This window comes from Aspergillus alliaceus (genome assembly GCF_009176365.1).
Source record: "Aspergillus alliaceus strain CBS 536.65 unplaced genomic scaffold BDW43scaffold_6, whole genome shotgun sequence".
In the NCBI taxonomy this organism is placed as follows: Eukaryota; Fungi; Ascomycota; class Eurotiomycetes; order Eurotiales; family Aspergillaceae; genus Aspergillus; species Aspergillus alliaceus.
Genome location: NW_022474689.1, coordinates 762,081 through 786,298, shown reverse-complemented (window position 1 = coordinate 786,298; position 24,218 = coordinate 762,081). Strand labels below are relative to the sequence as shown.

The window sequence follows — 24,218 nt, the reverse complement described above, 5'->3', positions numbered from 1 at the left end:
AGAATGACCCCTTTTGAATTATGAGTAGGTAGTTGTAAGTAGGATCATGTTATGCCGGTGGTCTCATACCGGAGTTAAAAGATCAAAATGCCTTCTTGAGTTTGTGGCTGAAATCGAATCGGAAACGAAATGACGTCTAACCCGAAACGGGTAAAATTCCAGAGGTGAGGCCCTGGAAGTAGAATCGGACCGAAGTTTTTACGAATCATTTGGTCACCTGGTTAATCGATGCTACGATGCAATTTTCCTTCTAGTTATGCATACATACCTTGTCGATGAGTGGATGGATAAGAGTCAGTAAGCATTTTCGGGTGATCAATCACACAACATACGTGTAAGTAATCAATTCATCGTACGGAGCACTATCTCTTTAAGTCATTCTCCCGACGATTGAACTCGACTAATCAAAAAAGAAAAAACCTTTCAGGAGTTTTTTGGTCTCTAAGCCACGAGGCACACGGTTAGCCCATGGATCCAGAGCCTTAACAGATGGGTCATGGGATCCACACCGGTTAAGACCGACCTATCTATGCGCTGCATAATGTTGCATAATGCTGAGTTCCCGGGTACATCTCGCCCTATTTCCAGCTTGGATCCGAGGTAAATTACTACAAAGTGACGATGTTATTAAATCCCAAAAAAAAATCTAATTGCCCTGATGTATATATAGATTGCTAGGATCCCCTTCAGCTCTGCCTTTTTTGGTCCTGGGTTCTGAGTGATACCATTTTATACAATTTTATCTTTCATTTTTTTTTATTTATAATAGAATTTAATCTCTTGTTTCATTTTAACTTTTAATTTTCCGGATCGACAATCTTGATTTCCAACTGGGAGTCTCGAATAGAGTCTCAGGTTATACACTTGCCGCTTTCAGCCACCACTATCCTTGACAGGGATCACCTAGGTTATCTGTACACTACGACTGGTACCACTTACTAGCTAGCGCTTGTTAGTCTATTAATACGTGCGAGCCCCCTCAGCCGCTTCTTTGTCCGTTTCCCCCGAGTCGCACGGCACTGTTTCCTATCTATAAACGAATTTTTACGGTGATTCCACTCCCTCTCGCCATGTCGAAAGAGAAGGAGGTTCTCGCCGAGTCTCCCATGAGTCGGAAAATCCCCTACTGGCGCATGGTGGCAGATCAGGGTGCTGTGACCCAGGAAGTTATCGATTATCATTACCCGGGTTCTGGAACAGAAGAGGATCCATATGCCGTCACTTGGATTCCCAATGATCCAAGGAATCCTATGTTGTTTCCTAACAGCACAAAATGGTTCATCACTATGCTTGCTGCCCTTGCGACGCTGGCAGTGGCGCTAGTCTCATCGGCTTACACCGGTGGTGTTGCACAGATCAGACAACAGTTTCATGTCGGTACTGAGGTTTCGACCCTGGGAGTTTCGCTTTTCGTCCTTGGTTTCGCTATTGGTATGTCTTTCGTACTTCCCATCTCTCTGACCTGCGACGAGTTTTCTAGCTAACAGCAACAGGACCTCTGCTTTGGGCCCCTCTCAGTGAGATGTTTGGCCGTCAAGTCATCTTTTTCATCACATACCTCGCACTGACTGCTTTCAACTGCGGAAGTGCTGGCGCTCAGAACATCCAGACCCTGATTATCCTTCGGTTCTTCGCTGGATCGTTTGGTTCCTCCCCCCTTACCAATGCGGGTGGTGTCATCGCCGACATGTTCTCTGCTAAAGAGAGAGGTGTTGCAACGAGTCTGTTTGCAGCAGCTCCCTTCTTGGGTAAGTTTTCTCGGATATTGTATGCTACGTGCGGTAGAATAATCTTGAGTTAACCCTGCTCGCAGGCCCCGTCCTTGGCCCTATCATTGGAGGTTTCCTGGGTATGAATGCTGGATGGCGATGGGTGATGGGCTTCTTGGGTGCCTTTTCTGGCTTTGTTTGGATTGTGGCCTCTCTGCTTGTTCCCGAGACATATGCACCGGTTCTTCTCCGCCGCCGCGCCGAAAGATTGTCCCAGGTTACCGGCAAGGTCTATCGCAGCAAACTGGACATCGACCAGGGCAAGGTTAGCCTTAAGCAAGCGTTCGGCACCGCATTGTCGCGCCCATGGATCCTCCTCTTCCGCGAGCCTATTGTATTCTTGTTGTCTCTGTACATGGCTATCGTGTATGGCACCTTGTACATGCTCTTCGCCGCCTACCCAATCGTGTTCCAGTTAACTCGTGGCTGGAACCAGGGCATTGGCAGTCTCCCGTTCCTTGGTATCATGATTGGCATGCTGGCTGCTGTGGTCTACAGCATTATCGACAACAAGCGGTATGTCAAGACTGACGAAAAACATGGAGGGTTCGCTCCTCCCGAATCGCGTCTCCCACCATGCATGGTCGCTTCCGTCGCTATCCCTGTAGGCCTCTTCTGGTTTGCCTGGACGAACTACCCGTCTGTTCACTGGATGGCTTGCGTCGCGGCGGGTGCCCCCTTCGGATTTGGAATGGTCCTGGTGTTCTTGAGTATCTTGACCTACCTCATTGACACATACACTATCTTTGCCGCGTCCGTCCTGGCAGCAAATTCAGTCCTTCGGTCGGTTTTTGGTGCGGTCTTCCCACTTTTCACGACTTACATGTATAGCGACCTTGGTATCCACTGGGCCACCACCATCCCCGCATTCCTGGCTCTTGCATGTGTGCCGTTCCCATTCCTTTTCTATATTTACGGTCCTAAGATTCGCCTCCGCTGCAAGTACGCAGCCCAGTCTGACGCCTTCATGCGCAAGATGGCGCAGCAGATCAAGGAACAGCAGGGTGGATCTGAAGAAGAGGAAGAGCAAGTGTCATATGACCGCAGGGAAGCACCTGGTGTTGCGGTGTCCGATAGCAGCGATGACGAAACCGAGTCTCATATTGGCGAGCTTCCGCCCGTGCAACAGATTCACACCAAGTCATCCGTTCGGACAGCTGGCTCTGCACGCCACTCGATTTACGACGGAAATCCGTACGATATCGATCGGGTTAATACTCGCGAGTCTTTCAAACCCACTTGAGCAGTTCCTAGAAAAAGGATCGCTCGTCCCCTTTTCTAGGATGTCCTCCCTATACATACCGATACCGACAAACCAAGTCGATAATATTTAGTATCTATAACCTCTATTTATGCCTATACCCATTGTTGATAGTACTCAACGTGTTGATCCGTGATGCGCATGACGGAAGAGAAAAAAGTTATTATCCATGCATGGAGCCCTTTCGCGAGGGCTCTACTTTTACTGTTTAGACGACCGTTTCATGTTGATATACCCGGCGTGTCATTGCATATTTTCTTTGTTTCCTTGCATTATAGGCCGTGGAGTTTGCTGGAAAGATTTGCCTTGGTGTGTGTAATGTCATAGAAAATATAAATACATGAAGTTAATGATCTTTCTCGGACTTGATGATTCAAATTTGCCTCCGGTCGGAAAGTTTGCGGGCTCTCCGACCCTCGGCGGAGACGCCGTGCCGACAGTGCTGACAGCGGATTAATTCTCCTTTGCTGATTCAATTTTGACTCAATGATGTGCCTGTTTCTCTTCTGACAGGACTGTTTTTCAGATGCGGCTACTGGGCTTCACGAGGTGGCTTGGATATATTCTCAATAGGCCTATTGCGATTATCGATGAATGGCATATGCGAGAAATAAACTACAATACAGCCTCACAATGAGAAACACCCTCGTCAGCCACTTTGGCAAGCGGCCGACACTACCGCCACGATCTCATCTCTCATCTCGCGTCCGACCACAGGGGAATCGATCCACCAGCTCATCACCCAAGCCAGAACCGACTCCGGAGAAGAAAACTCCCCCCTCATCTACACATTCCTCCCTTTCCTCCACCCCGCCTGCAGTCCCCACCGGTGCCAGATCTCGATCGCTGCGCGACGTTATCCTGGAGGGTCCTCTTGGCAAGCTTGGCCGATCATATTCGCGGATCCAGGAACGACGACCCTATGCGACGCAGTTCTGGAGCTCGATCGTCGTATACCTATGCGGGGACCTGAGCGCGCAGTTAATGTTCCCGTCGGACAGCAAGTCGATCAAGGAAACAGTTCAAGAAAACTCAGAACCAGGGGGTGAGGACAATGCTGCTACGACTTCCGGAGGATATGACCCGTGGAGGACATTGCGGCACTTGACAGTGGGCGCGGGATCAAGTATCCCGTCCTATAATTGGTATTACTACCCCTTCCTACCCCTACCCGTGATAAGATGCTAATATGCTAATGCCCCAACGATAGGTTCATGTTCCTCCACAACCACTTCAACTTCGCATCCAAGTTCCTCTCGATCCTCACCAAGGTCGTCGTGCAACAGGCCCTCTTCACACCCGTATTTAACACCTACTTCTTCAGCGTCCACTCCCTTCTTTCAGGCGCGACTATAGAGGAGACCTGGGAGCGCCTGAAGAAGGCTCTCCCCGTGAGTATAACGAACAGCGCGAAGCTGTGGCCCGCGGTCACGGCGTTCAGCTTCATGTACGTGGCGCCTCAGTTCCGGAATATATTCTCTGGGGTTATTGCGGTCGGGTGGCAGACATATCTGAGTTGGTTGAATCAGAAGGCGGCGCGAGAAGTCGAGGCGAAAGAGCTGGCTGAGGAGGCAGCTTCGCAGATTGGTATTGGGTCGTCTGCGACGCTGAAAGCGTAAAGTTATTTGGAGTGGATTAGATGGCTCTTCTTATACCCGTTTGTTTTCTTTTTTTGTCTCTTCTTGTTGTATGTATATAGACTTTAGACTTGGCGGCATTGGGTGGATTATAACTTGTAGATAGCGTGTGTTTTGAGAGCTCGTGAGAGCTCGATAGAGAAATGAATCGTGATTTATAGACAGTATTTCCTTTTATTCTTATTATGGTTCTCCTACCTACTTAGACACCGTGTTCAATAAAATACCATTTTGGTGTCAACTGACGGGAAACCAAAAACCACGATAAATAACATTTAATTGAATGTTTATCGAACAGCCCCCCGTCGCAACTCCACATCACCATGATATGAGGCATCGCAGGCCATGTCCTGCCCAGCCTTCACCCCAATTTTAATGAAAGATACCCTTGACGACAGCAGCGACTACGGATCCGACTTCACCCCGGATGAAGAGGAGACCTTGAACGAACTCCTCGCCAAAGCCGCCACGGAACACGCGGCTCTCCACACGACACCGCCGCCACCCCAGCAATCGACGACAGATACAACCGTGAAGGAGGCATATTTCGCCGTAGCCGATATTGAGGATAGCTATGTTGCTCCATCGAGCTCTCGGACGCCCAGGATGCTGGGGCCCGTATGGCAGGTTTCTAGGACGGGGAGAGCAGGTCCGATGGCGAATGGGGGCGTCGCGTTTGGTATTACGCTCCTTCCTCCACCTTTGCTTTTTGATTTGGGATTGGGCGGCCAGTTTGGTGTTTTGTGGGTGCTGACATTCTGACGAAGCGTTTAGTTGAACATGAGAATTCTACGGAAGGGCGGGTGAGGGAGCGCGAGAGACATGTTGCCCGTGAGAGGGAATGGACTGTCGATGCCGATGCCAATACTGGTGCGGATACGCGGTCGCCGATCGAGAGGTTTCGGAAACCGCCTAATAAGGCTTTTTCGGCCACGGATTTGATCTCGCCGGCGTGGTGCGAGTTGCAGTATTGGTATACGTTGACGAAGTTTGGGAGGAAGAGGAGGACCCCGGCGATGAAGCAGGGGAGTACGATACATAAGACATTAGAGGATGAGATTTGTACGACGGTCTCGGTAGAGATTACGACGAAGGAGGATGCGCTGGCGCTGAGGATATGGAATATCATACAAGGGCTACGGATGTTGAGGGAGTTTGGTGTCACTCGGGAGCTGGAAGTGTGGGGGCTGGTGGATGGTGAGCTGGTAAATGGTGTCATTGACCAGCTCTCCTATGAGTGTCCGGACCCAGATTTAGAAGCGACGGCTGCGTCGTACTATGCCGATGTGGAGGCGTCGAGGGCTGTGTTGTCCGAGTATCAAATGTCGCTCTCGGATTACTTGTTGTCTCCGTCACAGGGTGGTAAACGGCTCTCGGATATATCCTGGCATGATGAGCCACAAGACAGCTTGGATGACTCCATAACTGGCAGACAATCCTCAGAGGCATTCAATTTGCCTCGGATATACATGACAGACGTCAAAACGAGAGCTAGTGACTCTGTTCCCACTGTGAAGAGCTCGTCGTTCCGGCCGACGCTGCTTCAACTCCAAATATACTACCATATGCTCAACCGACTTGCTACCAGCGACGATGTGTCTATTGAACTACTTGCCTCGCGCTACAACCTGGATCCTACACGCACGTTCACCGAGACCTTCATAGCCGAAGTAGGTGGCCTGAACGACCAATTCTTCGACACCCTTTCGTCGCAAGAGTTTGAGTACGACTTCGTTTCATTACAAGGAGAGGCTACTAAACGACAAGGGTCAGAATTTACAGACTCAACGCCGTCCGGAAGCCAGGACTCGACCAGTATTCTTCTAGCGCACAACAACTTATCTAGCCTGTGGAATCTGATGAAAGAACAACTCCGACTCACCTTTCTCCCACCTCCACATTCGTCACCGGTATCAGTGGCACCATCGATTCCTTCTGAGTTTCAGCCTGGCTTACTTGAGCCTTATCCAACTGTACTATCGCCTGTCCTCACAGCCCGATACCTTTCATCAGCCCCAACAACAAACCACGCCCGAGTGCTGGGCAGCCGATCTTTTCTATTTGACCCTGTAACCCTGACATCGTATCTGTCCGACCAGATGGAGTGGTGGCGTGGGCAGCGTGCCCCACGCGGCGTCGAAGTCACGGAGGCGTGGAAATGCCGGATTTGCGAGTTCCGAGATGAATGTTCCTGGCGTCAAGAACGTGAATTGGCTTTTGCAAAACGTAGACGGAGAAGGTCGTCTTTGGCTGTGTAATACTTTATTGTTCGTGTATATTGTTGGGTCGTTGGTCGGTGTTTGGAAGGTTAATCTACATCAGGATTCAGTTTAGGAGGTTCTACTGTGTCTACTAATGTGTTTGGGGTTTCGAAGTCCCGTTCAACTTCTAAGACTTGGGAGAATCACAGGATCCAGAGATGGTATGATCATAAGAGGTATATCTAGTTTAACCTCAACGATACAAAATCTAGACTAAACAAAAAGCAAAGAAGTAAAAGGAAATATATATACATACATGCCATCATAATTTCATAATCATCAAAACGGATAACTCCTAACCTCCTCCTTTCCCAGATCCAGCCCTTCAGAAACCTGCGCCTCATGCATACGATCCAAATACTCCAACAAAACCTCCCCATACTTCTCCCTCCCCTTATACCTCGCCACATCATCCCCCCAACTCCTAATCGCCGAAGCCAACCGCCCAGGCACATACGCCTCCTTGACCACCTCCGTAACCGGCTCAAAATACGTCCGAATCGTAAAAACCACCGCTCCCGTCCTCGGCAACCGCCGCAAACTCTGCCTCTCTGAGCGGAAATAATGCTGCCCAATCGCCTTATTCTTCTCCGCCGTGTTCCACGACACCGAGTCCGCATCCTCAGACCCAATACTACTCGACCAGGGCAAGTTGTCGTCAACCTGGATGAAATAATTGTTCCTCAGCACGGGATCCTCAGGTCGTAGCCTGCGGAAGAAGTTCATCATCCCCTTTTCAAGCTTCTCTTTGTAGCCCGGGACGTCCCCGGAGGTATGAATGTCGGACAGCCGCATGCCGAATTTATCCTCCAGGCGCCAGAAGCCGGCTAGCAGGATGGACCCGGCGAGGAGGTAGTACTCGCCGTCGGGGCGCTCGAGCATCAGGGCGAGGTCGTCTTGGATTAAGCGGGCGCAGGTCTGCATGGGGTCTTCTGGGAGGGGGCGGGCGGTTGTGTTGAAGGATTCGTGGGTGATTGAGTTTGTTATTCCGGTGGGTGTTTTGAAAAACATGCTTGGGTAGCGTTGGGGGAGGTAGGATATTCTGTTTTTGTTTTGCTTTTGTTAGCCTGGTACGTATTCTTGGGCTGGTGGAGGTGGTAGTTATGGGGCGAGAGGTACGTACAATTCTTCTAGGAGCTCGATGGCTGCGTCCATGGCTTCGGGGGCTGTTTTGGAACATTTTGGTCCTCGCTCGGTGATCCGGCGGGCTTTGTCAGCGTGGTAGCGTAGGTAGTGGTTGTCGAGTTCGATCCAGTCGTCCCATTTCATGCTTCGGAGGCCCATTGTTATGAAGTACTTGCTGGGATGAGTGTTAGGTTTTCTTTTTTGGGATGTTGGGGGGTTTGAGGACTTACGGTCCGTATTTGAAGGGTCGATACGGGATTGGTTTTGTGGTCTGGATGCTCCAGTCTGGGTATGGGGTTGCTGGGGGTCTTTTGAAGTCTGATGGGATCCATTCTCCTGGTTTGCGGGCGAGGGTTTGGAGCTTTGATGAGGTGGAGTTTTGATCTAGATCGGTGGAATCGTGGATTTGGTGGTTCTTCCAGTGGTGGAGGAGGGAATGGAGGAGCCAGGTGGTGAGGGTTGTTAGGAGGCAAATGGCAGTCACATTTTTGAGGTTATCTTGGATGATGATTTGGAGGAAGTCGAATATCATCTTGGATCCTTTCTTATTGTTGGTATAGTATGATGTGGTGGTTGACATTAATGTTGAAAGAATGCCAAGTTAGGGTTATGGGTGTTGAGGATGAAGGAAGATGTGATTTTAAAGCCGAAGAGATCTAGCGATAGGCATCGTTCTGCAGGATATCATCATTGCCGCTTCAGTTAATCGGATGCGATCTGCGGGGACAAGATTTACGTTTATCTTTGAATTCCCGGGGGATCTTTTGTCTCCTTCTGGTAAAGTCGCCCTGCCGCTCTACGTCCTGCACCTGCAAGGTCGCATGTAAAATACAAATGGAGGCAAAACTGAGAGAAACCTTGCTGAACTGTTTACATTGGTACATATAGATAGCACATCCTTTAGTCCGTCTCGGCCGGGACATTGCGCCGCCGGAGGAGACAATATTGTCCCCATTTACGCTGGAATTTATCGGGAAGCCCTGGGATATCAGGAATCCAGATCAGGCGGCCCAGAAGGCCGGTTTGCGAAGCATCAAGGAAGTCCTTGCACGATACCGCCTCCCACTGTGCGTCGTCATGGATATAGTCGGGCTCTAGTGCGCTTGCCCCGCGACTTGGGAAGTAAGAGTCAACAAGGAAAGAACATTGGGAGATGTCAACCTATACACAGGATGAGCTGGCGCAGAAAGCAAAGTATATAGGTAATCACTTACGTATTTTCCAGGGTCTTCCTGATTCAAATCGTTCATACCAACTGGGATCCGCGATGCGCCATCGAGGAGAGCGGGATAATCGGCAGCATCGGGGAATTCCCCAGGTAGCAAACCACGGAATTCACTGCGGATGAACTTGGCCCGCATGCCATCGGGTAGGAAGAATGAGGACGAGAACCGATACCACTCCTTGCCGAAACAGACCGAGTCGCCCGCTTGGGCAATGTCCAGCCGTTCGAGCGGCTCGAACACCTTCAGAGGAGCGTTGTAGGCGGTGATCATACCAACAGTCCGCAGTAAGCCAGCGTTGATAGCGGCAAGAACAATAGCAGTTACGATGGAAAGCTTGATGTTGGCTAACAAGGACCCATTTGACCCTCCTGGGTTCTTAGATCCAACGTAGGATAGAACCATATGGATTGCAATGGCCGCATTAAGGGCAAGAAAAGGGTATGCAGGATACATGAATCTTTCTTCCTTGTGAGGCTGAGCGGTAAAGATCGCAAACCACATATAGAATGGTGTGATCAGAGCAAGGGTTCGTAGCAAGGTTTCCTTGTTGGTAGCACGGGGTCGGAATGCGGCCTGGAGAAGCAGTAAAGGTGCTGCGGACATTGCAAACACGAACCAGATATTGAAGTTGAGAAGCAAATTCTTGATATAGAATGTCCAGGGTTCAGTACCGAAGATGTCAGGACCCTTACCGTCTCCTCCAAAAATGTTGTACGCGACAATATTCCAAGGCACAATAGCAAACTTCCCAAGAAAAGCGTAGTCCACGGCAATTTCCGCAGCCTGTATCTCATTAGCACAAGATAGACTTCTAGAATTCCAGCCGGTAGTAGCATACCAGAATTACCAGGCACCCCATAGCCCCGTTTATGATCCTAGAGATAATAGTCCCTAAGGACCCTGAGAATGAGCCGACAGTAATTTCTGCGAGCAATAGAGGAACGACCAAAGCCCCTGCAAAAGGCCAGCCTACAATCGCACCGACGCCAAACCACATAATTCCTTGCGCGATTTTCTGACGACGCCAATCCAAAAAGGCCGAGAGGCCAAGCATGGACATATACATCGTAAAGCTGGAGGGGAGGAAGGCTGCGGAGGCGTGGAACGTGCCCGGGCTGAATGCAATGATTATGAGAAAGAATAAGCCAATTTTGGGGCTTAGTGTTCGGCAGATAGCCGCATATAACCTGGTCTGGCAGGCAGCACAAGTGATGGCTAGAAAGAAGCGAATCGCATAGAACTGAGAACTTTTTGAAGTTAATGCGAGCGAGCTCGATTTTCCAACAATGGCATGGATGGTGACATAGAGCCAGCTCCGGATTGAATACACTGGCGAGTACTCCCACGTTTGGAGCCCGTACCCATGGTCAAGATAATGTGTGGGCTCCCAAAAGTTGAAGACTTCATCGCAATCCTGAATGGGTGCAAGAAAGGCAGCAATTCCATTAGAGATGAGGCCCACATAGAGTGTTACGTTCAATGGAAGGTAATAAGGCGGCGGCGGGGGTCTGCGGAGGCCTCGAAGGTTAGCAAAACCGATAAGGAAGGGATCCCTGATGCTGATACCGTTTCTTAGACCGCGGTGGTTTCCCTGTTAGTACTGAGGGAACCTCAACTGTCTTCCTGGCGGACGCCATCTTGTTGACAATGGCAGAGGGATATTGTATATTTTAAGCCAATATTGAAGCTCGATCGGAACACGTTATTGTTATCGATAAGAAAGCTCCTCCGGTGGCCGCAGCAGCAATTGTGGCACTTCTAAGAAAAAAAGTTTCCGCGCAAGACTTCGTCGGCCAATTCTGAACGTTTTACCAATTTTTCTTCTTTCTCCTTTTTTTGATATTTTCTCTCGTCTTTGAGTTATACATTACTCAAGGCTGCAGAGTTACATCATGAGCGACCAACAGCCTCCTGTTCAACCCCAGCATTCCCTGGAGGCTACTAATGAGGGCCCTCCTGTGAAGCGAACTTGCATGAATGATACGCCACCCATTGCGTTAACGCCCGCAGACGATGGAAGCGATTTTTATAGCACGCCATGGGTCGTGCGCACTCCTGTAGAAAGCAGTGAGAATATGGAGGGTGCTACTCAGGCTCAAACCAGCGCACCAACAGCGACATCTCATTCATCCACACTGATCCCCGGATTAAATCTCGTCAATGATAGTCTGAAAGGTCTGCAGTCGGCGAAAAGCGAACCAAACCCGTCGCCGAACACTACCGCCGGGGAAGAAATGCGTGCGGATACGCAGAACCATATGAATGTTGTACCAACTGAGCCCCAGAAACAAGAGCCTACCTTGGAAAGCACCAAAAAGGTCGAGGCGGAACAAAATCCCGAACCACGAACCCAGGCAGAAGCTACGAGTCAGAGCCAGACGGAAAACGTCCAGATTAACGGGACCGCAAACGGATCAGATAATGCGCCTACCACAGACGCTATGGATCATGACCAAGCCGAAGAGGATGAGGAGGAGCACCCCGAATGGGAGATTGACTCTTCCCCCTATGAATCATCTTCTGATGATTCTTCTACCGATTCTTCCGACGACAGCGACGATGACGAAGACTACCCAATCCTCAGCCCCGAAGAACAAGCGCGCATTTTGATGCAGGCGGAACTTGGTTCCGACGACGAGGGGGAAGGAAAAGGCAAATCGGGTGGTCATATTAGAACGGCGAATGAAATCCAGGAGGAAGCGCCCGATATCCCGGATATCATTGTGACTCCCGAAATGAAGATTGTCCATCTGGGACATGTAGAGGCGATTGTCGAGAATAACGTCCTAATTGCGGCGAACACTTCCGGAGAGTACCAGGTGCTTGAATCAGGCTCATTACTGTGCCTTGAAGATAGGAATGTCGTCGGTGTGGTTGCTGAGACTTTGGGAAGGGTGGAGAATCCACTGTATACTATCCGTTATCCCAGCGCTATGGCTGTAGAGGAACGGGGCCTTTCTCAAGGAAAGAACGTATACTACGTTGAGCAACACTCCACTTTCGTGTTTACTCAGCCTCTCAAGGGAATTAAAGGTAGCGATGCTTCGAACTTCCACGACGAAGAAATTGGCGAGGATGAGGTCGAGTTTTCCGACGATGAAGCAGAGGCTGAGTACAAGCGGAAACTGAAGCAGAAGCGACAGGAGAGAAAGGAAGCCAGGAACGAGGGTGGTGGCCCGGCAAGGGCTAAAAAGGGCCATCCAGGTCCTTCGAAGCTCAGTCAGACGGAACTAAACTACGATGATAACGCAGGTGAAGATGGGTACACTCCTCTTGCTCGCCCGAAGAACCTGCATGAGATGATGGGCCGGCAAGAGGCTCCTCTTGAGAACGATGGACCCCCGGCTAGAGGTGGTTTCCGTGGTGGTAGAAGTCGAGGCCGGGTTTCTGATCGCGGCCGCGGAGGCCGTGGTCGCGGCGGATCCAGAGATACTCAGCATTATGATCGCCAGCCATACCAGCGGCCAGGATCGGACGCGCAGCCTCAACATACCAGCTATAGTCAACAGCAAGCGTACCAGTCAAACCAATCCAATACTTATGGGATGCCACAGCCATATCCTTCATACCCATCTTTCCCGCAGCAGCCGCAGCAACAACCGCAACAACAGTTCGCTCAAGGTGCTGTACCTCCGGCGTTCAATACTCAGATGCCATTCCAACAGGCCCATCCTCAACAGAACTCTTTACAATCCTACCCTATCAACCCGGCGTTCTTAGCTGCTCTGCAACAGCAAATGCAGCAGCAGCAGTATCAACAGCAGACGCCGGGGCAACAATTCCATCATCTCCACCCGGCGTTCCTAGCTACTCTGCAACAGCAAATGCACCAGCAGCACCAGCAACAGCAGACGCCTGGACAACAACAACAACCTGCGCAAGCCGCAACGATGAATTTTGACCAGGTTAAAGCGCAACTAGACCTATTGCGGCAATTGAGCAATGGCAATCAAGGACCGCCTCACCCATGAGCCCTTGATACCATGTTGTTATATTTAGGGTTTCCTTGCTTTTCTGGGTTTGGGTAAAACTGATACATAGGGATACATAGGATTTCATTATTGGGGAGTTAGGCATCTATCCTGTTTTGGCTCAAAAATTTGTACGTTGTATCACTTTGTTATTTCAAGCACAAGATATCGTCAAGAGGTTTACCATTTGAAAGATGTGGGCAGTGAGACATAATTGCTTATTAGATAGACATGGCGCACGTGGGCCATGGGCTGGATTTAATAGAGACAGCCATGTTCTGCCTTGCGACCAATATATGTAAATAAAGAAGAATATGGTATCATCCATCATCATGACCATGAGTCGCTCTGCTTTGCACTTTTTCCCAGGGCCCAGAAGTTCTCCAGCTTTACTCGAGCCAAGACATCCTTCGCTTGAGCATCTGTTTCGCACACTCGTGCTCCCAACCATTTCCGGAAACTTCGGGCTTTGACCTGACCTTCCCACAAGAGGTTGCATGTGTTGAAGCTAAGATCTTTCAAATCCCCCGTTTGTTCATCTTCAGCAGCTAGCCACGACGTCTGAGCTTCGCGATTGCCTTCTCGCACAGTGCCCGGAACTGTGTTCTCTGTCCAGTCAATGCGGTTCAACATAAGCTTCCTGTAGTTGTTGATAGAGTGGGCACCTCCCTCAACAATCACAAGATTGAATTTAGGATTCATGACACAGACCCCTGTAAGAGCGTTTTGCTCAGCATTTTTGCTGATTTTGAAACGATTCCGTCCGTTTGCAAGACTGTCAATGCGATAAACGGACATGAGAATTCCTTTTTCGGCATCCTGCTCTTGTTGCCTATGGAGCTTTTCTCGACGTTCATCCTTTGTCAGCTTACGCTCTTCATTAGATTCCTCATGTTTTGTACGACGTTCTGCGATCTCTCGCGTTACGCGTGCTTCGACAGCGGTAGGATCCTTGACTGCTTGTTCACCCAACACTCGCATGAGGTTTGACTTTTTGACCTTCGGTGGAGGAGCTGGCTCAAGTCCTAGTCGGATCTTCGCTTGCTGCTCCTTTAGATCGGCCATTCGCCGTTGGCGACGAATCTTAGCCTGTTCCTTCGGTGTGAGATACATAGGTTTCTGCACGGGCATATGTTTTTCTTGTGGAGGGTCGAGGAGGACTGGGTGCTGAACATAAATAGTCACGATGGAGTCAGGTGTATCGATCTTAAGATTCCGTTCGTCTTCGATAGTAGAATAATCCTCGCCATCCACTAAACCTTCATCCCACCACTCGATTGCTGGTGGAGCCGGAACAAGGAAAGCCTTTTCGACGTCGAGGTCTTCATCGATACCGGCCTGTCGTGCTCTCTCTGCAATGCGTTTCTTCATAGCTTCCAACTGAGCTTGACGACGCAGAGCAGCGCCCTGCTGTATATATTTACCCTTTTCGTTGAAAATAAGTTGTCGCGATTGTCGCGGTTTTGCAATTGTAGCTTTCGGACCGAGACTCGGATCAAAATACGGATTGTTTTTGATTTCTTCCAAAGAAGGACCGGAAAGATCGAGCCCTGCTCGATCCTGCCTACCCCTCGCAGCCGGAGACTCCGTCCGACGGTTTTTCGACTGCACAGATTGCCGTCCTTTGCCGCTGCGGAACTCTATAGTGTCTGAGAGCAGAGCCGGATGAAGGCCGACATCCAGACCACCCCGGCCTTTGGAGCCATCATTTTCTTCTTCGAAGCGGAGGGGTTGAGGTGTTGGTGAGGGCACGGCCGGTGGTTGTTGAGCTGCCGAATTGGCTCTTCCAGTAGCAGCTGCTACTCTGGCTTTCATCTGTTCCAATCTAGACATTGCAGGGCTAGGGGCCGGAGGTGTGGGACTGGGGCTTGGAGCTGCTGATGGTGTAGATCCTCCTCTTGCAGCCTGAAGTCTGGCGCGTACAGCTTCGGCCTTCGCTCTTGCCTCAGCCACCATTCTCTCGATATCGGGCTTGCCAGAGGCCGGAGCCCCTTGACTGGGTAATGGGGAGGCATTATTGGAACGAGATCTTTTCTGCGTGTTATTTTCTTCGTCCTCCGGGTGAGGTCGCTTCAGCATGTTGCCTGACACGTCCGCCATATCTTGAAGTACAAAACAAATGTGGCACTCACCCACTGGCACCGAGCGCGACTCAAAGTTGGGGTACGAAGGATGGATGACTAGAAGTAAAATGAAAGGAGAGCGAAGTACGTACGTAAATCACGGGGCGATTTGATCCAAACGTGGGTCTAAGCGGCATCGCACGGCAGAAAAAAAGTTGGGTGAACTTTTTCTTCCGCAGCGACAAGACCGAATGAACCCGCTTTTGTTCCTCCAGACCAGCAGGCAAATAGCCTAACAGCTTCTACTGTCGCTCACGGAGCTGCAGGGAACTATGGCGAACTTTGCACGCCCCGTGTCGTCCTCCATTGGGGGGATCGACTTTACGATCTACGATGATGAGGATATTAAAGCCACCTCTGTAAAGCGAATCCATAATACTCCGACTTTGGATTCTTTTAACAATCCTGTTCCTGGCGGTCTCTATGATCCGGCTATGGGAGCATGGGGTGATCATGTGTAAGTCTCTGCCCTCGGTGGATTGTTGTGGTTTGAAGCTTTTGTGTCTTGCTTCGGCCTTCTCGTTGGCAGTAGACTGACCTGATCTAGCTGCACAACCTGTCGCATGAACTCATGGTCTTGTACTGGACACCCTGGACATATCGAGCTACCGGTCCATGTGTACAATGTCACGCACTTCGATCAGATGTACCGTCTTCTCAGAGCGCAATGTGTATACTGCCATCGTCTTCAGATGTCTCGAACACAAGTTAATTCCTACACCTGCAAATTGCGCCTATTGCAGTATGGCCTGGTCGACGAGGTAGCTGTCTTGGAGTCGATGGAATTGAAGAAGGGAACAAAGAAATCGGCCAAGGATGGAGATGATTCCGTCAGCGAGGACGAAGATGAGGATGACCTTGTGAAGCGCAGAAATGTGTTTGTTAAAAAGAGCATTCGCGAAGCCCAGGCTACGGGTAAACTGAAAGGCTTGATGGCTGGAGACAAAAACCCGATAGCTGCGGAACAAAGAAGGGTTGTGGTCAGAGACTTCTTCAAGGATATTGTCGCCATCAAAAAGTGTGCCAATTGCTCGGGGTGAGTTTTATGATCACTTCCCTAACATCTTACTATCACACAGACGTTAACTCTGAAGAAGAATATCGCCAGGTTATCGGAGAGATCGGTATTCGAAGATTTTCCGAAAGGCTTTGCCTGAAAAGGCTAAACTCGCTATGCAACAAGCTGGATACAGTGCGTCTAACTCCTTGGTCCTTCTCCAGGAGACTCGGAGATTCAACAACAAAGAGAAGGAGGCGCTTGTGAGCGACAATGCTAGTACTACTTCTGAGACTCACGGGGCAGAGGAAGAAGTTGCCCGTGGCAATGCCATCCTAGCGCAGGTGGATGGCAAGAAGCAGACCGGCGATTCCAGTCAATTCATACCTTCACCAGAAGTTCATGCTGCAATCACCCTGCTGTTTGCGAAGGAAGGGGAGATCCTGAACCTAGTTTACACGTCTCGCCCTATGTCAATGAAAGAGTCGCGTGTTAGCGCAGGCATGTTCTTCATCAAGAATATCATGGTGCCGCCGAACAAATATCGCCCTGTCGCCTCCCAGGGAGCTGGTGCTGTTGTTGAAGCACAGCAAAACACCCCACTGTCTCAGATCTTGAAGAACTGTGACATTATCAACCAAATCAGTAAAGAAAGGCAGAGTGCAGGATCCGATTCTGCCACACGTGTGCGCGACTACAGGGATCTGCTACACGCCATTGTACAGCTTCAGGATACTGTGAACGGTCTGATTGATCGTGATAGGAGTGGACTGTCCGGCCCAGCGGCAGCCAGCGCCCCGAACGGTATTAAGCAGATTCTGGAAAAGAAGGAGGGCTTGTTCAGAAAGAACATGATGGGTAAACGTGTGAACTTTGCTGCCCGTAGTGTCATTTCTCCTGACCCTAACATCGAAACCAACGAAATTGGTGTTCCGTTGGTCTTTGCAAAGAAACTGACGTATCCCGAGCCTGTGACCAACCACAACTTCTGGGAAATGAAACAAGCCGTCATCAACGGTCCGGACAAGTACCCGGGTGCCGCTGCGATCGAAAACGAGTTTGGCCAAGTCACTAACCTCAAGTTCAAGAGTCTCGATGAGCGGACTGCTTTGGCCAACCAGCTGCTCGCCCCATCAAACTGGAGAATGAAGGGATCGCGTAACAAGAAGGTCTATCGCCATCTTACCACCGGAGATGTCGTTCTGATGAACCGCCAGCCTACGCTTCACAAGCCCTCTATCATGGGTCATAAGGCTCGCGTACTTGCTAACGAACGAGTTATTCGAATGCACTACGCTAACTGTAATACTTATAACGCTGATTTCGATGGTGACGAGATGAACATGCATTTCCCTCAAAACGAGCTTGCCCGTTCTGAAGCTATGATGCTCGCGGATGCTGACCACCAGTATCTTGTTGCTACGTCCGGTAAACCTCTGAGAGGTCTGATTCAAGATCACATTTCCATGGCAACATGGTTCACATGTCGTGATAGTTTCTTTGATGAGGAGGACTACCATGAGTTGCTTTACAGTTGCCTGAGACCGGAGAATTCCCATACTATCACGGAGCGAATCCAAGTTGTGGCCCCGACAATGATTAGACCAAAGCGCCTCTGGACCGGAAAACAGATCATTACTACCATTCTCAAGAACATTATGCCTCCAAACAGAGCCGGCCTCAACATGAAGAGCAAGTCTTCGACACCGGGAGATAGATGGGGCGAAGGTAACGAAGAAGGAACTGTCCTCTTCAAAGATGGAGAGTTGCTTTGTGGTATTCTCGACAAGAAGCAGATCGGTCCTACTGCTGGTGGTCTCATTGATTCTATCCACGAAATCTACGGACACACCATTGCGGGACGGCTCATCGGTATTCTTGGCCGGCTTCTGACTAGATTCCTGAATATGCGTGCTTTTACTTGTGGTATCGATGATCTTCGCTTAACCAAGGAAGGTGACCGTGTTCGTAAAGAAAAGCTTAGCAAGGCATCTGAGATTGGCCGTCAAGTGGCGATGAAGTATGTGACTCTTGATCAAACGACAGTCCCCGACGAAGACGCTGAATTGCGACGTCGCTTGGAAGATGTTCTCCGCGATGATGAGAAACAAAGCGGTCTGGATAGTGTCTCGAACGCTCGGACGGCGAACCTATCTACCGAAATCACTAAGGCTTGTCTCCCAGGAGGCTTGGTCAAGCCTTTCCCGTGGAACCAAATGCAATCGATGACAATCTCTGGAGCCAAGGGCTCGAGCGTCAACGCCAACCTGATTTCTTGTAACCTGGGTCAACAGGTTTTGGAAGGTCGACGTGTACCAGTGATGATCAGCGGTAAGACGCTGCCGTCATTCAGAGCTTTCGACACGAATCCTATGGCAGGCGGTTATGTTTCTGGCCGTTTCTTGACTGGTATTAAGCCTCAAGAATACTACTTCCACGCGATGGCTGGCCGTGAAGGTCTTATTGATACTGCTGTGAAGACGTCTAGATCCGGTTATCTGCAGCGTTGTTTGATCAAGGGTATGGAAGGCTTGAGGGCCGAGTATGATACTTCGGTCCGTGAAGCCTCAGATGGTTCTATCGTTCAATTTTTGTACGGAGAGGACGGTCTGGACATCACGAAACAGGTCCACCTGAAAGACTTTGATTTCCTGGCATCGAATTACAAGTCCATTATCTCCCAAGTTAACTCGAGCGACTTCCACACCTTGGAGAATGAGGAAGTTGCTGATTGGCATAAGGAGGCCATGAAGAAGGTGCGCAAGACCGGAAAAGTCGATGCTATGGACCCTGTACTGTCTCGTTATCATCCTGGAGGTAACCTGGGTAGTACATCCGAGCTGTTTGCTCAAGCTGTCAAGAAGGTAAGGAGACCATTAGAAGCACTTCTCTAACGAATCCAATACTAATTATGAGTAGTACGAGGATGCCAACCCGGACAAGCTTTTGAAGGATAAGAAGAAGAATGTTGAAGGTATTCTTAGCAAGAAATCATTCGGTAACATGATGAATATGAAGTACTTGAAGTCGGTGGTTGATCCTGGTGAAGCCGTTGGAATTGTAGCTGGCCAGTCTATTGGTGAACCATCAACTCAAATGACTTTGAACACCTTCCATTTGGCTGGTCACTCTGCGAAGAACGTGACACTGGGTATCCCCCGTTTGCGTGAAATTGTGATGACAGCTAGTGCTCATATTATGACACCCACGATGACCTTGATCCTGAATGAAGAACTGTCTAAAGAACATTCCGAAAGGTTCGCCAAGGCTATTAGCAAGCTCAGCATTGCAGAGGTTGTCGATAAGGTCCAAATTAGGGAGAGAATCACGTCGGGCAGTACAAAGGCTAAGGTTTATGATATCGAAGTCTCATTCTTCCCGCCTGAGGAGTATACTGCAGAGTATGCAATCAAGACTAAGGATGTGCAGATTGCTTTGCAGAACAAGTTCATCCCTAGGCTTGTGAAGCTTACCAGAGCTGAACTCAAGAGGAGGGAGGATGAAAAGAAGCTCACTAGCTACTCGACCGCCCAGCCTGAAATCGGTGTCTCCGTTGGTACCGTCCAAGAAGCTCCGCGGGGTGCTGATGGTGACGATGAGCCAATTGACAATGATGATGAAGAGGACCAGGACGACGCCAAACGCGCCGGTGGAGCTAATAACCGTTCCAACCAAGTATCCTATGAAGGCCCCGAAGACGAAGAACAAAACATGATTCAGGCCCAAGATGTCGTCGAAGATGATGAAGAGGAAAGTGGCGAGCCCCAGTCGCGAGATGTTGAGATGAATGATGCCTCTGATGACGAATCTGATGATGAAGCCAAAGACAACAAGTTGCGTGAGGATGATATCAAGAACAAGTTCGGCGAGGTTACCCAATTCAAATTCAACCCAAGCCAGGGTACTTCGTGCGCTATTCAGCTGCAGTACGACATCTCAACCCCCAAGCTTCTCGTCCTGCCTCTGGTGGAAGCAGCCGCTCGTAGTGCCGTCATCCAGTCTATCCCTGGTCTCGACAACTGTACATACGTGGAGGCAAACCCTATCAAGGGTGAGCCTGCCCATGTTATCACTGAAGGTGTCAATCTTCTCGCTATGCGTGACTACCAAGATATTATCAAGCCTCATTCCCTCTACACGAACTCCATCCACCACATGCTAAACCTGTATGGTGTCGAAGCTGCTCGCGCGTCTATCGTCCGTGAAATGTCCGACGTCTTCGAGGGTCACAGTATCTCGGTTGACAACCGTCATCTGAACCTGATCGGTGATGTGATGACCCAGTCTGGTGGCTTCCGGCCCTTCAACCGCAATGGTCTTGTCAAGGATGCCTCCTCGCCTCTTGCTAAGATGAGTTTCGAAACAACTGTCGGATTCCTCCGGGACGCTGTCCAGGAGCGGGACTTTGACAACCTGAAAAATCCTAGTAGTAGGATTGTTGTCGGTCGGGTTGGAACAGTTGGTACCGGTGCTTTTGATGTTCTTGCCCCAGTGGCATAATGGGTGGCTATTTTTGCGATGTATGACATCTCACATTGTCTTTTACTGTATATGAGTGAACTCACGTGTATCTATTATGCATTTTTCCTTGATGTGTTTTATGACTTCTGGAGTTTTCTCTCAGCGAAATCAAGAAAAGTCTTTCATTTTCTTCCAGAGCAATCATTTATGATATAGCAGATCAATAGAATCAATCTTTACTAAGCAATTAATAAGTTGACACTAACAACTTCTTTTGACACGGGTTCTATCCACATCTTGTAAGAGAACTGGAAGCTTTGTCCTGATCCCCATCATGAAACGCCTGTGTAGTCCCAGATTGCGAAGTCGGTCATAGACCAAAGCCCCTTCTCTCTTGATGGTAGTGATCCAATAAGTTAATAGTATCGCCCAAAGGCAAAGGCAACTGGAGTCATTTCCTGTCCCACCGATCTAGAGCAGTTGAGCGGACTTTAGAGTAGTGGTAATTGGAAAAAGCGCTTGTCCTGAAGGGCTCAAAGCAGGGCATCCTAACAGGGGAGCATGCCCTGGCGCATCTTACAAAGGAAGCAAATCTATCAGTTCTAAACCCTCCACTTCATTGCCCACCTACCATAACTTCTTTGTTAAGGTGCGTTTAGCATTCCTTCGGGGTCTCGGGACAGGTTTGGAACAGCTTGGCATATCAGGCTATTAGTTACACCAATATATTTGGTGCATATGACTATGTCCAAATTATGGATACGATACAAGCAGTGATTGTCCATATTGATTTTTACTGCGCATCCAACATCATGAGGTCGTTGTCAATGTCGTCATCAAATTCATCCACAACGACGCCAGCACCATTGGCGACACCGTTTGCGCTATGTCCATTAGCTAGTGCTTCTCGCCGTGATCGCTCCTCCTCCAACATTTGCTTCTCTCGATGTCGCTCTAAGTCTGCTAGGCTCCATGTCGAGATACCGTCCTGGTCTTTGGCTTTGAAAGGCTGAGCCATGCCACGTAGGAAAGTCTTCGCAGTGGCCACAGCCATATCAGTACTGAGGTTAGTTTCACTTTCGAGCATGGCCTGGCTGATCCATTTAGGGAGCTGGGTCCGTTTCTTCTGGAATCGCCTGTCGGCGAGGACCATGACTCCATAATCGTCCTTACCACGAAGGACGCGACCGAGACACTGTGCAGCATGCCGCATCGCGTCGAAAGAGAGGAAGTCGTTCTCCCGAATACGGTAATTCTCTCGAAGGAATTCGAGACGTGCCTTCAATATTCTCGACTCAGTGTATTGGAATGGAACACCAATGCATATGACCGCACGTCCGTAGTGATGGTCAAAATCGATACCTTCCGAAACCTTTCCTCGAGCGACGCACATTAGAATGGCTCCTCTTCCATTGCAGCAAGCCGTTCGATATGTCTCGAGCGCCAGCGAAGACTCCTGTGCATCAGGAGTTTCGACGAGAATCAACTTGTAGTTCCATATAGAATCCAAAATACCCATACCTTGCCACATACTGATGATGGATTCCATGTACAAATATGAAGGAAAGAAGACAACGATCCCGTCCGGTGTAATTCGTGAGAATTCTAGGACAAGGTTACCATAATTACGCACCACACCCGGGTCGTTACGTATTTGGAAGGAGGAGGAAATTTGCGCTTGATCGGAGCCGCGAGTAACGACCATGGGTAGGAAGGAACGTCGTGCGAGAGTCATGCTGTATGATTCCTGCATGACAGTGGTGAATCCGAGCATCTTGGGATACATCTCAAGGGGTGACAGGGTGCCAGAAGTGATGATGACCGAGCTAAATCGATCGAACACTGGCTTGATGGCAATAGCGGCGTCTAAGCAAGTGAAATGCAATACAGGATTCGGAACAGTCGCTGCCTCCGATTCAAAGGGCTCCAAAATCAGGAGGAACCCTTTGTCATACGTTGAGACGAGAGTCGCAAATGTTGCCACTTCCTGCAGCGGCTGATAGTCTTCTATGTTGATAAGTTCCAGCGTCCGCACAAGTGACGTTAGTCGTTCGGCGCAAAATCGCAGAGGTTTTCGCTCAATATATGTCAAGTCTTTAACATGTGTTAAGAACGAGGGGGGTGTCTCGGATATGGTATGAGTGACTTTCATTCGAGTCTTAAGGTATTCGATAAATCTTTTAAGAAAGGAGACAAAGTGCTCCGCTCGGCGTATATTGCCAGGCACGGCCTCCGTGAGAAGATCATCTGGAAGGACGGGATTTGAGATAAACTGATCCTCCTCCCTGGCTTGCTCTGCCTCACGTAGCCCCTCAACAAGCTTGGAATATTCATTTTGAAGTTTTTCCGCGTCCGAACTCTTCATCTCATTAATCTTTCGTTCCAAGTTGTTCGCCCCCCTTGTGGCTTTCCGCAGCGAATCTTCCGTTATATCAATACTAAGCGACTCGATACAGACGTTATCGATGTTGTGTGCTTCGTCGAAAACCACTATACAGTCCTTTGAAAATTCTCTCGAGACTCGCTCTGCGATTTTGGGGTCAAGAAGATAATGATATGAGTATATTATAACGTTGCAAAATGGCATCATCCGCCTTGCTGAGAAATAGGGACATTGTTTGTTGTCTTCGCCGTATTTGAGTAGCCCGTCGAGGGTGAAAACACCCGGAGGCACAAGGTTGTGCGGTTCGAGGAGGTCAAGGTTCTATACCAAGTCACCAATCAGCTCAATAATCATCGGCCAGTATTTACACACCTCATGGTAGACACAAAGCTCAACATCCTCGCCTTTCTCTTTCTTTTCCTTGACGAAGCCAGCAGTTAAGCTCCTGCACCTGGCATCAACGACTGTGCCACTTTTCTCCCTTTTAACAGACGGATGTAGACACAGATTCTTTCGGCTGGTGAGCCCCAAAGCACGAAAGTCCTCGGTGTACCCAAGTTGTTGAGTACGAAATTTCATCAACTCCTTTAACTCTGCCAATGCTTTCTCAATTTCCGACATGGTTCGAGAGCAGTAGATAAGCTTTCTATGTTCTGGGTAATGCATTTGATAGGCGACAATTAATGATAACAAAGAAACCGTTTTCCCGGTGCCTGATGGCATTTCCAGGACACAGTGACCCCCGGCATCGAGGGTCTTCTTGAGATCGCACATGTAGGCATATTGTTCGGGGTATATACGAGGATACGGGAAAAGGATCGGAAGGTCACTGTCGATGAGATTTAGAAGGTTAGATTTCGAGTGGGGAAAAGCAGATCAGAACAGTGTACTTACTCAATGAAAAATTTCATTGTGACGGCCGAGCGAGGTGCTCCAAAAGTTGGGCTGCAGAGAAGGAAGCTCTCGGACAAGCTCACCTCTGAGGACGGAGTTAAGGCCGCGGC

The 24,218-nt window shown here is 49.4% G+C and overlaps 9 protein-coding genes across 9 annotated transcripts; 5 read left to right on the top strand and 4 right to left on the bottom strand.

The window, feature by feature from the left end:
• Positions 1-1,070: 1,070 nt before the first annotated feature.
• Positions 1,071-3,012, top strand: BDW43DRAFT_307615 (MFS transporter; the record flags this gene model as incomplete). The annotated part of the gene is made up of 3 exons (XM_032046283.1): positions 1,071-1,431; positions 1,494-1,748; positions 1,814-3,012. The coding sequence occupies 3 exons, from the start codon at positions 1,071-1,073 to the stop codon at positions 3,010-3,012; spliced, it is 1,815 nt and encodes a 604-aa protein (XP_031904177.1).
• A 651-nt stretch (positions 3,013-3,663) lies between these two features.
• Positions 3,664-4,649, top strand: BDW43DRAFT_307614 (Mpv17/PMP22 family protein; the record flags this gene model as incomplete). Its single annotated transcript, XM_032046282.1, has 2 exons — positions 3,664-4,175; positions 4,241-4,649. 2 exons carry the CDS (start codon positions 3,664-3,666, stop codon positions 4,647-4,649), a joined length of 921 nt encoding a protein of 306 aa, XP_031904176.1.
• Positions 4,650-4,831: 182 nt separating this feature from the next.
• BDW43DRAFT_204772 (exonuclease V) lies at positions 4,832-7,180 on the top strand. The gene is made up of 2 exons (XM_032039188.1): positions 4,832-5,346; positions 5,442-7,180. Exons 1-2 carry the CDS (start codon positions 5,013-5,015, stop codon positions 6,923-6,925), a joined length of 1,818 nt encoding a protein of 605 aa, XP_031904175.1. The 5' UTR covers positions 4,832-5,012; the 3' UTR covers positions 6,926-7,180.
• BDW43DRAFT_265229 (heme-dependent oxidative N-demethylase family protein) lies at positions 7,181-8,878 on the bottom strand. Its single transcript, XM_032040762.1, has 3 exons — positions 8,284-8,878; positions 8,052-8,228; positions 7,181-7,970 (listed from the first exon to the last, which is right to left on the bottom strand). The coding sequence occupies exons 1-3, from the start codon at positions 8,631-8,633 to the stop codon at positions 7,208-7,210; spliced, it is 1,290 nt and encodes a 429-aa protein (XP_031904174.1). The 5' UTR covers positions 8,634-8,878; the 3' UTR covers positions 7,181-7,207.
• On the bottom strand, positions 8,879-10,966 carry BDW43DRAFT_265224 (dolichyl-P-Man:Man(6)GlcNAc(2)-PP-dolichol alpha-1,2-mannosyltransferase). Its single transcript, XM_032040761.1, has 4 exons — positions 10,846-10,966; positions 10,118-10,787; positions 9,268-10,062; positions 8,879-9,214 (listed from the first exon to the last, which is right to left on the bottom strand). Exons 1-4 carry the CDS (start codon positions 10,914-10,916, stop codon positions 8,954-8,956), a joined length of 1,797 nt encoding a protein of 598 aa, XP_031904173.1. The 5' UTR covers positions 10,917-10,966; the 3' UTR covers positions 8,879-8,953.
• BDW43DRAFT_204514 (RNA-binding snoRNP assembly protein NAF1) lies at positions 10,942-13,415 on the top strand. The gene has a single exon (XM_032039187.1). It carries the CDS (start codon positions 11,172-11,174, stop codon positions 13,248-13,250), a length of 2,079 nt encoding a protein of 692 aa, XP_031904172.1. The 5' UTR covers positions 10,942-11,171; the 3' UTR covers positions 13,251-13,415.
• A 165-nt stretch (positions 13,416-13,580) lies between these two features.
• On the bottom strand, positions 13,581-15,329 carry BDW43DRAFT_297681 (U4/U6-U5 snRNP complex subunit PRP3; the record flags this gene model as incomplete). The annotated part of the gene is made up of 1 exon (XM_032044435.1): positions 13,581-15,329. One exon carries the CDS (start codon positions 15,327-15,329, stop codon positions 13,581-13,583), a length of 1,749 nt encoding a protein of 582 aa, XP_031904171.1.
• A 245-nt stretch (positions 15,330-15,574) lies between these two features.
• Positions 15,575-21,078, top strand: BDW43DRAFT_265221 (DNA-directed RNA polymerase I core subunit RPA190). Its single transcript, XM_032040760.1, has 4 exons — positions 15,575-15,830; positions 15,921-16,409; positions 16,471-19,234; positions 19,290-21,078. The coding sequence occupies exons 1-4, from the start codon at positions 15,646-15,648 to the stop codon at positions 20,868-20,870; spliced, it is 5,019 nt and encodes a 1,672-aa protein (XP_031904170.1). The 5' UTR covers positions 15,575-15,645; the 3' UTR covers positions 20,871-21,078.
• Positions 21,079-21,295: 217 nt separating this feature from the next.
• On the bottom strand, positions 21,296-24,196 carry BDW43DRAFT_265219 (TFIIH/NER complex ATP-dependent 5'-3' DNA helicase subunit RAD3). The gene is made up of 3 exons (XM_032040759.1): positions 24,109-24,196; positions 23,587-24,043; positions 21,296-23,535 (listed from the first exon to the last, which is right to left on the bottom strand). The coding sequence occupies exons 1-3, from the start codon at positions 24,123-24,125 to the stop codon at positions 21,625-21,627; spliced, it is 2,385 nt and encodes a 794-aa protein (XP_031904169.1). The 5' UTR covers positions 24,126-24,196; the 3' UTR covers positions 21,296-21,624.
• Positions 24,197-24,218: the final 22 nt, after the last annotated feature.